Source organism: Passer domesticus, chromosome 1 (assembly GCF_036417665.1).
Source record: "Passer domesticus isolate bPasDom1 chromosome 1, bPasDom1.hap1, whole genome shotgun sequence".
Classification (NCBI taxonomy): domain Eukaryota; kingdom Metazoa; phylum Chordata; class Aves; order Passeriformes; family Passeridae; genus Passer; species Passer domesticus.
In genome coordinates, this window is record NC_087474.1 from 154,556,727 (window position 1) to 154,572,119 (window position 15,393).

At 36.2% G+C, this 15,393-nt stretch overlaps 1 protein-coding gene across 7 annotated transcripts in view; it reads right to left on the reverse strand.

Moving 5' to 3' along the window:
• The window catches only part of ZFAT (zinc finger and AT-hook domain containing), a 77,171-nt gene that overhangs the window by 58,718 nt on the left and 3,060 nt on the right, over positions 1-15,393 (reverse strand). For 6 of the 7 annotated variants that reach the window (XM_064397905.1, XM_064397887.1, XM_064397938.1 and 3 more), the window contains exons 2-3: positions 8,295-8,465; positions 2,509-2,769 (exon numbers count right to left, since the gene is read on the reverse strand). In XM_064397905.1, coding sequence (XP_064253975.1) covers positions 2,509-2,769; positions 8,295-8,465 — 432 coding nt within the window. Of the gene's footprint in view, positions 1-2,508; positions 2,770-8,294; positions 8,466-10,148; positions 10,279-15,393 lie in introns of those variants that run through there. The other variant, XM_064397911.1, reaches the window with a different exon arrangement.

Below are 15,393 nucleotides of genomic sequence, written 5' to 3' on the forward strand. Positions count from 1 at the left end.
ATTAATGTAGCCAGCAGGACCAGGGCAGGGACTGTCCCCCTGTACTCAGTAATGGTGAGGTCACACCTCAAATCCTGTGCTCAGTTTTGGGCTCTTCACTGCAAGAAGGACATTCAGGGGCTGGAGCAGGTCCAGAGAAGGGCAATGGAGCTGGGGAAGGGTCTGGAGCACAAGTCTGGTGAGGAGCAGCTGAGGGAGCTGGGGGTGCTCACCCTGGAGCAGAGGTTCCATGGGGACTTTATCACTCCCTACAACTGCCAGACAGGAGGCTGTAGCCAGGTGCAGTTTGCCTCTTCTCCCAGGTAACAAGAGACAGGATGAGAGGAAATGGCTTCAAGTTGTGCCAGAGGAGGTTTAGATTGGATATTAGGAAAGTTTCTTTATTGAAAAGGTGATCAACCATCAGAACAGGCTGTGCAAGGAAGCAGTGGACTCAACATCCCTGGAGTGTTCACAAGGTCTGTGGATGTGACACTTGGGGACATGGTTTAGTGGTGAACATGGCCATGCTGAGTTAACAGTTGGACTCGATGACCTTGGATGTCTTTTTCAAACTTAGTGATTCTGTGACTATGCAAAAGTGAATATTATAGAGACTATTACAGAGAACCCTAGGCAGAGAACACACTGTTCTTGCCCATTCCACAGTGTTTCCAGCTACTGACTGTACTCACACTTTCTCTGAAGAAAATCATAATGCACATGCTACTTTCATCTACATATTCAGAAACTGAAAAGTTGTCTCAAACCAGTTCATATGCTAAAGCCAGAAGTGAAGTTTTCCTGTGATGGAACAGTAATCAGCAGACAGCTGAAGACTGAATTTTACAAATGTATTCCAAGGAAGAATTATGTTTTCAGGATAAAACCAGCCCCCAATCGCTTCACAGTTTGCAGTCACGATAGAAAGCTTCAAAAAGCTGGAACCCTTTGTTTTGGTGACCCCAAGCAATTTGTTGCTTGACCATTTTGTTTTTACCAGGGAATAAACAAAAAATGTTTCATCTGCCCAAAACTGAGGCAATTTTCTTTATGAAGAAGGAAAAGGATGAGCAATTTAGTTTGGAAAATTTGCAGCGTATTTTATAGAGAAACCAAAGAAGATAAGATTTAGGAGCTCTAATGAGCTAACAGGTCAAGAACAGGTAATTTGAGTTTATAATTTGACCTGAGAGTTTATTTTAAAAGGACATTAGAAAAGGTGACATTTCTAAAATAATGCAAATGTTAACACTGGAGCTAGCACATACAAACAGCAGAGGGCATGGACACTTGGGATGTCAGAGGTGAGACAGCTGCAGTAATTGTCATTTTGCATAGTTGAAAAATTCTACCACTGATGACAGTAAAATAGAGCCAGGTACTTTATGAAAGCAAGAGTTTCTCAGCTCTATCAACATATTTTAAGCTCATTTTAATTAAGCTTTGCCACAGAAGTTAAATTCTACATATATGTGAAAGTAAAACTGTCATACTAATTGAGTATAATCACAACAGACTGGAAAAATAACAGAAAACTGCAAAAAAAAAAAAATCAGTGGCAAATTTTGTCTACAAGCAGAATCCACAATGTCATAGTGAGCAACTGTAACAAAGGCAAAACCTGAATTTTACCATTAACTCAAAACTCACATAAAGTTAAGGTAATTTGGACTAAGCCATTGCTTTGCATGTGTGTGACATTGACCTTAGGGAAAAGTTAAATAGGCAGGTAGAGGAGATATTACTGTACATCCCTTCAACTGCTCTATTCTGAACAAATATTCACTGTTGTCTTTTTAAGCAGATTAGGGTTCAATGCCCCAAGCCAATAAGTGTTTAAGAAACCATATGGACAATGCCCTTAGCAGCAGCTTCAACTGCTGCTCAGCCCTGAATTGGTCAGGCAGTTGGATGAGATGGTCATTGTAGGTCCCTTACAACTGAAAATAACTCCATTCTGCTCTGTTCTATGCTAAAAATTTGAGAGGTTAAATATATCCAAATCAATCTTAAAGCTAAATTTAAACATTGGACTCTCCTATGCCAAAGACAATCATTCACATAAAGCTTTGTTTGAGTTTGACATTATTTTTTATACAGTGAAAGAAGCCATCCAGAAAAGCAAACTCTGTCAACAGAAGAGAGCAGAACTCATGTTTCTGAAGACACAGGACAGAAACACCTGTACAGGATCATCCTTCCTCACCCATGTGTGATACTCACCTGCAGGGCCTATACTACTTCTCACTGAAAAACTACAGTCCACTTTGTGAGAAACAGAATAGTTGCTATGAAGAACAAGCATTTCAGGTAGTTGTAAGACAATCATTACTGTAATAAACATTTTGACCATTTTGAAAGAAGTTTAAATACCTCGTCTAAGTTCAATTTTGCTTTTTTGTGTTACAAGGAACAGACAACTCCCCTCCATTTAAAGCCAGCACTGGGGATTCCAAGCCAGGTCTCATGGTGGGAACACACTGTCCCACAACCTGCTTCAGATATTTTTGCTGGATGTTTTCTTACCTCCATCTCCTTCTTCTTCTCCTTCATTTAGAACAATAATGCAGATGTGTTTAGTCAGCTGACGTGTGTTGGAGAATTTCCGATTGCATTTCCTGCATTCCAGGCTGCTTGGTGAGACTTCAGATGGTTCTGGGCCTTCTTCTGTCCCAGCTGGAGTCTCCTTGCTTGGAACAGGGTTATTTTCTGCCACATCTTCATCCACACAAAACTTCTTAGTGGACCCTTTTGGTCTGCCCCTTTTCCTCTTCGCTACAAGAAACTCTAGAAAAGAAAATTTAAGTTTAAAGTAAACTACAATTAAACTCCACAGCTAACTATCTAATATCCCTCTGATCTTTGAAAAATAGGTGCCTTAAATGAAGTTTGAGGGGAGGCATCCCAAAAGCTTAAAAAAGGTTAGCAACACAAAAACTTATTTCAAGCAGTGGTATTTGCTGGCATTTCTGGTAGCTGCAAAGCAATAACATTTGTGTTATTGAGATCAGCAGATGTCAAAGTGCCACAGTTTTACTTAATTACACTCCAAGCACTGTATCAGCACATGTATTCTACAAAATTGCTCTACTGTGTTTCAACACTACAAAAGCCTTTTAATTTCAATAATTTTCAAATAAATTATCCAGTTATTGAGATGTAATCAGATAACCAAAATTTCATTGTCCTTTTAATAGAGAGAACAATTATTCCCTAATATTTTTTGTGGTTCTTGATTGTCAGCACCTTCTAGCCAAAAGCTGGCATAAAAAATTGTTGGCAACAAATTAATTCCAGAAGTTCATGCAAAAAATATTTCCTGAATTAAAATTGGAAGTCATCCACAGCTCCTAATAAATACAATTCAATTTAAAATTTCCATATTTCTGTAGAGAAATATTGATGAAACCTATGACATGCAGTACACAGAAATGCATGTCAATTATATTTCCTGCTCAAGATTTCCCTCATCACTGCTGTACTGATAAATTGAGATTGACAATGTAGAAGTCTGAAAAACCACGAAAAGAGAGAATATTAAAAAAAAAGCCGAGCCACAAAAATTTTACAAGTTCAGGTGCTGAAAGACCTTATTGAATTGGTTGATTTAGAGGATATGGAAAAATAAATTACTTAAGGAATCTTAAAGGAAGATGATGCAGGAGAACAGAAGAAGGTTATTTATAACCATGTTATTTATAACCTAGACAGCATTCCCCTAAAACATACCAGGCAAACAAAACCCCACACTCAGAGACCACAGCTTTGAGATAACTATGTAATTACTATCAGATGAAAAAAGAAAGCATTCTGTCTTCTTATAGGAGTGACTGAATACCTGTCTGCTTAAATAAATGTAATAAAACTTCCAAAAAAAAAACTTACTATGAATAGAAAAAAAAACAACTGTTTCCCATAACTTTTTGCAACTCTCCATCAGTCCTGAACTTTCATGCTACTCTAAGAAAAGTGGTTTTGTCAATTTCAGCCAAAAAGAAAGGGGTGATTTCAGTGCTCTCAAAACTTCTCTTTGTTACCATTCATGTCATTTTGAATATGATGCCATCCATCACAGCAATCAGTATTTAAATTGAAGAAATTAACAAACAATTAAAAGAAACCCAACAACAATAACCTTTACATTAACCCCTCAAAAGGCCACAGTTTGCTAACTGGCCCACATGAGGGATACACATATGGATGCTGGTCAGACTACTATAAAATAGTTAAATCCAAGGCTTGGAAGAATGCAACCACCATATTCTCTGTGTATTATATTATTTTCATTCCTTTAGAATGCAATCATCAGATTATCGAACAAAAAAAAATTAAGAAAAACCAGGTCAGAGATGCCTCTTCCTGACTGTTTTACTGAAAATTTAATGAAAAACAGAATAGCACTTTCCCATTAAGACAGACGTTGAAATAAAATCTTGCATGCAAGTAGAAATATGAAAGTGCTGCTTTAGATGGCTGGTGAGAGACCCTCTGCTATGGCTTACAAAATTGCAGTTCTCATTACTGTGATTACTAATGGTGTGGCAAATAAACAAAGAATGTGCAAATATTAGAAATGTTTGTAAATGTGTTCAGCAGCAGAAGAATTACAGCAGCTCTCTACCATGTAAAAGGTTTGGTGGCAAGAGGCAGGCAGCAATGACACAGGAACAGGAGGGCTCATGTGGGCAACTGAAACATCACCAGAACTTCCAAGGTTTATTACAGTAATTTCTTTCCTTGCTCCTTGGTTTCCTTTTTCCAAGACAGAACTTATCTCAAGTTACTTTGAGTTAACAATGTCAGAATTAATTTTTTAATGATGCACAAAACCATAAATTCCAGCTGTCTCTCTACCCAGCTTGCCCCTGTGAGCTCTTCACGCTGCAGTATACAAATTCCAGCTCAAACCACATAGGATCAACAGCATACATTAATTTAATAGCAGAACATTGTCATTCATCTGCCAGTACATAACCAAGTTAATCAAATATTGCTTGTTAGAAAAAAGAACCTATTTAACTGCTAAAAATAAAGTAGTATATTAAATAAATAATAACCCCCCCCAACACTTATTTCAAGGATGCTTAGTCATAAACAGAAGTTTTAAATTGGTCATTAAAATATTTTGAATTAAGATCCTGTTCCCTCAAGAACAACTCAGCTGTTTCTGGGGATTTTGCACTCATTATAGACTGACTGAAACCAATCTTTATGCTGACTGCTATTGGATGAGGAATGGCAATATCCAGGGAAGACATTATGTGCTATGCTGTATAATTATGTACTCAAAGGCATAAAAAAGACACTTTAAAAAGAGAGTAATGAAATAAACTGTGTGTCTATTTTTATACTGTTCCTTCATAGGAATTGTTCACATAAGCTTGTCCAAATTAATCTATTTAATACAAAAAGTTTATCAGAGGTCACAAAACGCTTGTGCAAACGCCATTTAAACCTTCTGACCATATTTTAACAGGCTGATACAACATGAATCCTTCCTCAAATGTCAGTATAAAAAGCTTGCATTTCATCAGTTACAACAGAACAACATATTCAGACTCTTCTGCACACAGTGCCACATAAATGCACCCATATAAATCTCACCCCCAGCCTTATTTTATTAGAGTTCTGTGTTTGTATCACAGCACCTGCAACAGCAAGGATGAGGCTGATGCACACACTGTGGCTCTAAGTGACCTTAATGGCTGCACTCCCTGGAGGAAATTATGATACTCAGACTGTAACTTTCTTTGAGGTTTCATAACAGACAGAGACATGCATCCCATAATCCAGATACAGCCCAAGCCAAACAACATTCCATCAGGTAATAACAGTATGAATAGATGCTGTCCCACAAATCCTCAGCAGTCTGACTAAGCAGAAGCAAAAGAAAGCTGAGTTTTGACAAGCACTGTGATGGAAATGGAGATCACTGGGAAGAATTATAAAAAGCCCTAGGCTAAACTGGACTATGAGTGACTACAGCTACCAAGTAAATACCTGGCATTTCCCAAAACAAAGATGCCACATTCCAGTGCTGGACAAAATGGGACCTGTGCACAGATCTATAACAGCAACATCTCCCTGGTATCCTTGGTCCCACTTGATAAAAAAAATTTAACATCATTGTGCCAAAATATTTAGAACAAATCAACTCTAAATAGATCATGGCTTAATGATGGGAAAGTGCTATGACAAAACAAAATTCAGCAGAGAGCACTGTAAATAAAATAACGTCAGAGTAATAAACACATATGCCCAGCACTTTACTTGTCCCCAGTACTTATAAAATCATTAATTCATTACTCAGGCAGAACAAAGAGCTCCATTAGCAACTCAGCATTTTCTCTTCTGTACCAATTGTGGGGTAGCTACAGTATTTACCAATAATTGGACAAGAAATTACACTTTGAAAGGACAAAAAGATGTTCATCTATTAGTCACCAAGTACTAAAAGTTGTAATTTCTAAGACTGTCATTCACCAATTACTTCTCCTTTCAGTGACAATCCTGAATTACTACCAAGACTGTTTCACTGAGAAATAATTGTATACTACAAACTTTCTAAGTTTTATTTGCTGCAGATTCCATAGCAGGAGGGAATAATTGATGCTTTGAAAGAAGAACTCTTTCTAAATCCTATGTTCAATTGTAGAATACTGCATTTTTTTAAACAAAACACAGAAAATATTTCAATGGGACTTCAGAACCCTCTTCTCCAATCAATGTGTCTGATGGGAAAGGAGAAATGCTAAGGAATACCTAGAACATGAAAAATGTGGAAAAGTAATTTATCTTGACATTCTTACTGACAGCAGATGTCAAAGAGTTGGGCTACATAACCTGAAAAAGGTGGCACCATATAAGCCTATCAGATGAATAAAACTATTCACCAAGAATAATGAAAAAGGTAAATTATGAATATACAACTTAAGAATGTTATATTTTACATAAGATTTACAAAGTTGTTTTCTTAAAAGCTAATTATGTCTAATTTCTGTTGCTTCAGATTATAATGGTAATTATGAACTACCCTCATAAATGTACAATGCATGCTGAACACATGCAATACAGAAAGTGCAGATACTCCTGACAAAAATGCAAAGAGATGTTTACAGAAGATAATTTTTACTAAAATTAATAAGAATATGTTACAAGGTACCAGTCTCACTGTGCTCAGAAACATATGCAGTGGAGGGATAACAGAAAACAAAGATTTGAGAAAGGAAAATGCATTCTGCATGGCCAAGGAATTCATTCTGTGCTACAAAAATAAACTCAGAATGACATTTTGAAAACTGATTTGAAATTTATTCATCATCTTCTGATATACTGGTAATTTTGGGCATTATATGGAATAATACTCTGGTGATATCTTTCCTCACCAGCCACCTGAGGAGGCAGCAGCTCTAGTGAAATACTCAATGACCATTATTAGAAATATCTTCTTACATTGAAGTTAATATAACTACTGAATTGCTGCTGGTAAATAAGCAAAGAAACATCATATACATATGTTAACAACAACAAAAAAATTCTTGAACGTATGATAATAGAGGGCGGTTGATTTGTAAGTACATAGGTTTTAAAATCCAGAAATCATAATGACTGAAAAATCCTAGTATTTGTGTTAAATAAGAGGTTTGCCAGCAATATACATCCATTACTCAGTAAGGACATAAAAGAAGATAAAAAGTCTGAATTATTTTGAACCCATTGCTATTATTCCAAAGGATGGAAATTATGATCAGTTAAAAATGGAATGGAATGAATGTAACTTCTTCCACTGCACAATAAAACTTTTATGTGCAACTAATTCAACCTCTGATTGCTTTATTTACCAGCATCTCTATCAAAACAGAGTTATAAATTATGAATTGTGCTACTTCCTTTTTGGAATAGAACTATTAACATTACCTGAATCACAACAAACAAGTTAGACTACTCAAAAAGGACACCTAAGCCTCAAGACACATCTTCATCCATGTGTCCTGATTGCTGTGCACTGCTGCTAGACAATCTTCCCACTGCTACTACAGAGCTCAAATTAAAGCCATAGGAAGCAAACTTTGCTATAGTTGCCACTGAAAATTAATGAACCAATGCCATCATTGCCTAAGACACGTTGAGTTTATCCATATCTGCCATGAGACCTATTCTGTGCTGAATGAAATTTGGGGTGACAGTTGCACAGTGCTTATTGTAAAAACCAACTATGGAAACCATTCTATACACAATGAAGAGTCATCAAACCAGAGGTTAAAAAAATATGTAACACTGAAAATTACATTCCCCTCAATTTCTGAACATACCTTCTCCATCTTTGCTTGTGTTTGTGGGTACTGTTAGAGGCTGCAGAGGAATAATGATGTCATCCACACTGGTGCCTTCTTCTGTGTGTTTCTCTGAGACATGAGACAACAGCTCGGACTTACTTGGTGAAAATAAGTTACAAAGCTTACACATGAAGATGGAATTGATCCCTGAAAAAACAAGTTTAAAAACAAGGAATTAGTGTTTTCAAATGTAAGTTATTTATGTTACCAGGAATTACTGGGATTTCAGTTCAGTCAACACAGTAACTAAAATAGTTACTTAAGACACATAACAGGCAGCAATGAGGTGAAATTACAAATGTTTTACCACTAAATAAACATATCCATAATATATCCCCAAATGAATTAATTTAAAAAACAGGTAAACTCCTAGCTAGATCCTCACAGGCCAAAAATTTTCTTCTGGCTAAAAGCTTAGAAATGTTTCAACATGACACAAAAGCAAGAACAATTTAAGACCTTTTTCCTCTTTCAGCCTGAAGCATCATTATAATTTTATATATTTTCAAACATATGGTAAAATTATACATAAGACATGACATCTTCATCAAGTTCCATGAAAAATTCCTGTTGATTTAAGAAAAACAAACAAAACCAAAAATAAACTAAAAACCTTCAAAGCAGCAGGAGCAAATGAAGAATGTCATTAAAATGCCCCCGGATCAATGCTTTAAACAGAAATTTGACAAAACTTTTTAGGCAAAGCTTTATGTTTCTTTAATTCACAGGTACTTGAAGTATGATGTGAAAGCAAAGTGTCAAGAAAGTAAATAACACTAAAGAAGGATTAATATAATCCCAGATTTAAAAAAGCCAGAGATTTTAGCCAGAGAAATTCAGAGGACTTCTCTTTTCTAACACTGCAATCTTTTGGTTTAATGGTTGATTTTTGAAGGGTCCCTATCCCCTTCAGGTTCCAATGGAACAAAAAAACAACCAAGAACCAACTTTAACAGCACATTTGTTCTCCAGCTACATGTATGAAGCTCTGGTCCAGAGACTGGTTTCAACTGCTACTCTCCCTACACATCCCTATGGAAAATTAGGGACATAAACCCACTGAAACCAAACTGGAACAAGCAGCACTTTTGAGGTACAAGTCAAACCAGAGATCACTGGGTAAGTACAGAAATAAAGCGCTAGTTTGTGAATTTTGGGATGAATATGGGGTAAGAGAACAGGGAAGCTGTATTTTGGGACTTATTTTTAAAACAAACCTAAGCACTCCCCTATTGAACCTTATTCTATCTCTTTCATGACACACTAATTATATAGTTCACCCCCCTAAAAAAAAAATATTTATTTAAGGTGTCCTGAAAGTTAAGAGCAGCAGAGATGTCTCTTTTACAGGTATTTTCCCTAGAAATGTAACAAAAGCACAGCTCAAAACTAACAGGCAACCTGTGCTTTCCAAAACATCTCTGAAAAAACAACTCCAATACTGCTCCTGTTGCTCAAAATATCCTCTTATTACACACACGTGTACGGTACAATCAACGTGTTCTTGGGAGCTCAGCTGGGCTCCTTCTCAGGCATTCTGCTGTCTTGAGCACACAGATATTTCTGTTTTGATTGCAGTATGTTGAAATGTTCCTTTGAACTAGTTCTGCCCTAATTAGCATTATTGTTTTGTTGTTGGTTTGTTTTTTTGTTTTTTTTTAAGGGCATGGAGCCTGTTACTGACCCAGCAGATAACAACTTTTCTCTTTAAATGCAAATGCAAAATAAAACCTATGAACATTTATCTAAACATTTAACCAATTCAAATTCCACGATTTAGCTGACATTTCTGTTTTGAGGTTTTATCTGTCACTGTTTCTGCTTCCTGACCTGCTGGCTGTTTTCCCTAGAAGTTTAGGCTCAGTGTTTTCTCTCTTGTCTCTTCATTCAACAGCTGCAATCAGTACTCACACACCACTTTATCTCTCACTCCTCCCAGTGAGGACTTGGGGAGGGGCAGAAGAGCAAGGAGAGTGCCCAGAAGCCTCCGTGGGTGTTGAAGGTGTTTGATTAGCACGGCCACCCAAAGCCAGGAGGGCACAGCCCAGGGGGCAGAGCACACCGAGTGTCACTGAAGGTGCAGGAAGCACCAGGAGGACACACAGAAGATGCACGAGCTGTTCTCAGAGGTGAGATGGAAACCAGAGTAAAGAAATAATTCTTTTAGGAAGAATGCCTGGAAAAGGAGGTCAGAGAGCAGAGGTCTGCTGATCACCAGACTAAGCAAGTATGGAATAAGCAAACAATAATTGATTATGCAGTTGCTAATTAGGCAGTGTAGCGATAAAGCAATGAATTATAGTCAATTAAGTATAAAAATCAAATAAGGAGTAAGTTAATTAACTATGCATGGAATCAATGACTAATTAGTGAATAATTAATTATGTAGGAAATCAACTGAGCAATTAATTAGGCAGCAATTAAATATGCAGGGAAAGAAAAGAACAGTAATCAAGTATGCAGGTACACAAACATCAGGAAATTCAGCCAAAATCAATCTGGGACATTCTGTTCACTAAACATGTTTGTGGTAATTCATTATCTTCAGTTTCCCCCTATAAACTTTGCTAAATATACACTGAAATAAATAATACCAATAATTTTCTCCTTAATTGACTATGTGGAAAATTGAGCTATAATGTAAGCAAAGCTTTTTTTTTTCTAATTCTTCCAAAACCCTCAACGTATTGCTTAATTAGTAGGGTTTTTTTCCTTCACACTAAGCATATATACAGCAAAGGGAGTTTAAAAAATGGATTACTAAAAACAAAGAGCAAGCTGCAGACTAGGGAGCAGATTCCCTGATTCCCAATCCCCTTCACAAAGCATAAAACAATATCTGTCCTGTTTTGCTTTAAAGCTGGAGTGGGGAAGGGGAAAGGAGCAAGAAAGAAGCACTTATCTTGGAAAGATCATTGAAATTAACAGTACCTAAGAGAATCAAGAAATGTATTATTGTCATATGTACTTTTAACCAGTGTATGACAAAACCTAGCACAAAATCAATTTTACTTAACCAAAAATTTTAATTTTACATAAAAGGAAGTCTCAGCATTGGGTATTGTTTTATTTTTAATACCTACTTTTACAAGACACACAGGGCAAAGACAAATCTGTATTTATGTACCCTAAATCATTCTAATGGATCCAAAAGTTTCCCCTTTCCTTTCAAAGCAGGCAAGAGTTAACAACTTCTGGAAGTGCCTTTAAAGCTCGGGAGCTGTTAAAAGGAATTAGAACTCCACAATTAAATACAAAAAATAAAACATCACTGGATATTTGTTGACTTGTGTAAAAAGTTGATAGGATCAATAATTATCTGTCTGGTCAACCTTTCCAAAATATGCAGCAATTAAGTTCTAAATATGAATAATTACTTCTTTCTTTCTAAACTTACTACAGAGCTGAAACAAACTTTGTTGCCGCATCACCATCAAATTCTTAACAGGAACTTTTTGCAATTAAAAATCACATTCATCAGACTGGGCTTGACCTTGTTGGGCTTTTTGTTTTGTTTGTTGGTGTTTTTTCCCCTTTCTGCTGTTTCTGTACAGATATCAAGTACAATAAAAAGTGGTAAAAATGGGCACAGCTATTCCAATAAAATTATTTGTTTTGTAAAAGAACTTTTCGCACATAAATGTTGAGCATGTAAGATATTAAGTGCCTAAGAACAATAAACAAGACTTTTTCTGTTTAGGTAGAAGCAATGAAATGTGAGGTAGCAGTTAATATAAAGCAGCATGTAAAAAGCCAATAACTTTTGTTTAAGACAAGCAACATTATTTCCTAGTAATAAAACGTTTCAACCGAACAAAAAGAATAGGTAAATACAGGAGAAGAAATTATGATATCCTGTACTACTGTCAAATAGTTTAAAAATATTTTACTTATCAGATCTTACTCCCTGAGCATGTTAGAGGCTTTCCATTTTCAAAGCCATTTCAAACATCCAAAATTTTCACGCACATGTTACAGTGTATCTCTGATTTTTATTGCTTCACCTCCAGGATACTCGTTTGTTGGTTTTGTGATTTTTTTGTAGGGTTTCTTTTGCTGCTGTTGTTGTTTTACTTAAAATATACTTTCTATAGACCACACAATATTTTAATCATTATTATCACAAAGATGCTGGTATGAACTAATTTTATTTCTTAAAGAAAAAACTACATAAATCAATGCTGGTTTCTGGCTATTTTCTCTAATTTGATTAATCAAGAAATTAATATCCAGTATTACAGCACACCTCTGAATCAAAAGCATTGTCCTTGGTAAATGTTAAAGAAAAAAGAAGTATATAAAGTCTATAAAACAAACTATTTTCTACCATTAAAAGAGCAGCACCACACAAACCCTGTGCTCAAAACTAACAAATCAACCACACTAGAAGTGGCAGCTGGAGAATCAAAAGCTATTTTAGGGCTTCCTTAATCTGAATTTGGACAATTCTAAACAGTAAGCAACAGTTTTTTACTTCACCAGCACAAAATGACTGGTGAGACAAAACCAGCCATGCAGAAAGCATTCAATCAAAGAGAAGCCCCCAATCATGACTGTTCTCACTCCCAGCTGCTAACTAAAATCAGGGTAATTTAATTATCATTAGTTAAGTGCCACAAACTTTACTTTAACATTAAGGAAGACTGCTATAGCAATGTCAGTACAGGATGTGTTCCTGCAAACACTAAAAAATGATGGCTATAAACGATCTCATTTAATATGGTTTTAGGAAAACCCAGTCATTTACATTCACCGTATTTCCTAGCCAGGCTGTAAATGAAATTCACTCAATAACCTACAACTGTAGAGGCTCTCAGATACTGCAACAAGACTAAATTACATTGAAGCTTGTGAATGTTTATGATTAAGAAATAATATACTTTAAAATCTCTACCATTCCCTCGAAGGTGGTGAGGCACTGGCACAGGTTGCCCAGAGAAGCTGAGGATGCCTGATCCCTGGAAGTGTGCAAGGCCAGGCTGGATGGGGCCCTGAGCAATTTGGTCTGGTGGAAGGTGTCCCTGGCCACGGCAGGGTAGTGGACTTGAGTGATGTTTAAGGTCCCTTCCCACCCAAACCATTCTGTAATTCTATGATCTATATAGTACAAATATACTAGGACTGAAAAACAAAAGCACACTAGTCAAGGTGCCTGGGGTACGAATTCAACATGGTGCCACTGTGAGCAGAACTAAGCTGGAAGCTCTGTATCTAACTAAGGGAAAACTACAAGCTGAAAAATAAAAATGGAGGAGCATCAGGTGTATCCAAGCAAAAATTTAAGGAAGTATGAAAATGGTTTTAAATTAAGACTGAAGGATAGGTAATAAGTGCAAAAGACTACAAAAAATGAAGGTGATTCACTTTGCAGCAGGAAAAATCAGAGACTACTTACAAATGAAAGGCAACATAGAAATTAGTACTTTTTTTACAGGAAATAAAACAATGTGTTAGGTTTGTTTTTGTAGTTGTTTTGTTAAAAATAAACCTAACTGGCTGTAAACAAGGATTACTGACATTCATGCACTCAAACAAGTTTCTGATATCCACTGCTGTAATGCCAGTGGGTTACTACCACTACCAAAATATTGAGGACAAAGTAGGATGCATTATTTTTAAAAATAAGGTATTTTAGAAGCAGCTTAGGGTCAAATCTGATTAAAAGACTATTTTACAAGTAGCAAAATTCCTGAGGAATTTAAATACAGTGCACAGAAAACTACAGTGTAACGACTACACAGAAACAACAACCTTGACCATAGGGGTACCAATGACTGTGGCACACTGGAGGGGATAAAAGAGGTTACAAAGCCAGAAACAATATATTGGAGGCTTTAATTAGCCTTATGCAGAGTGGTTAAATGTCAGGTCAGGACAGGATGCCAAGATTACACATTTGGACACCATTAATGACTGTTTCACCCAGCAAGCAGACAGGGAAACCACATGAGGAGAAACAGTTCTTGACTTTATCAGAAGTAAAACACAGGACCCTTTTCAAAGTGACATTATTTGAGAGTTACTCTATGACTATGATTAAAGCACTACTCAAAAGCACTCTTAAAAGAGTGATAAAGAAACAAATGTTTATGCTTCACTTCAACAATGCAAACTATATAAAGATAAAAAGCATCTTTAACAAAACAAACCACAAAAAGGACTAAAAAGTTCCAAGACAAGTTAAATCCTTGAAAGCAGCGTGAAGGCTATTTAAAAGCATCATATTTGATGCTAATCATCAAAGAAGGTTTTAGAAACAGGAAGGAAAAATCTAGCACAGCTAAATAGCAGTGAAATGAAATTTCAGTAGAAGAAAACATCTTCATGGAAGTTTCATAAAATGAGGAAAGCAAAAGAAGATTTAAATTGTGTCCAATTTAAGGTAAAAAAAACAGTGAGGCAGGTCATTAAGGGTAATTTTAGCAACTTAAAAAGCAGAATGCAGCAACATTTTAAAAACATCTCAACAGTAACAGGCCTGCTCAAGAGCCTGTGCAATAAAAAGCAATCTGTATAGGGACAAGACCCTTCAAAGAAGTTGAGGCCATAGCAAAATAAGTTTTTCAATTTGCTGTCATTTTCTAATGGTTTGGAGAGGTTTCCTATGAAAGATCTCTCAATTATAGTAAACACTTCAAAGACAGCCTCAAAACAAGGCCAATAACTGCACTCCTCAGAAACAAAACCTTAGAGCTAAAACAGACAGACCTATAAAAGAGATGGTCCTATAATACAAAGGCCTATTAAAAAATAAAAAAGGTTCATATTGGGCTTACATCTTTGGATATTGTTCCTCTGCTGAAATAATAATAATCATTATCATTATCCTTAAAAGGTACAGAAATAAGGAAGTACAATAACACAGCATGGTTCCATACATGAGTAGTTAAATAAATCAGATTTTTATTTTATTTTATTGGCCCAGAAGGATGAAACTGAAGACTGGAGAAAAGGCAAAGTGTAAAATGAAGAAAAAACCAGGTGTCATGAAGGACATGACCCCTCTGAAACTACTGCCTGCCTTGCAGCTCATCTCTCCCTGCTGCTGCAGCTCCAAGGTGGGCACACATCCACT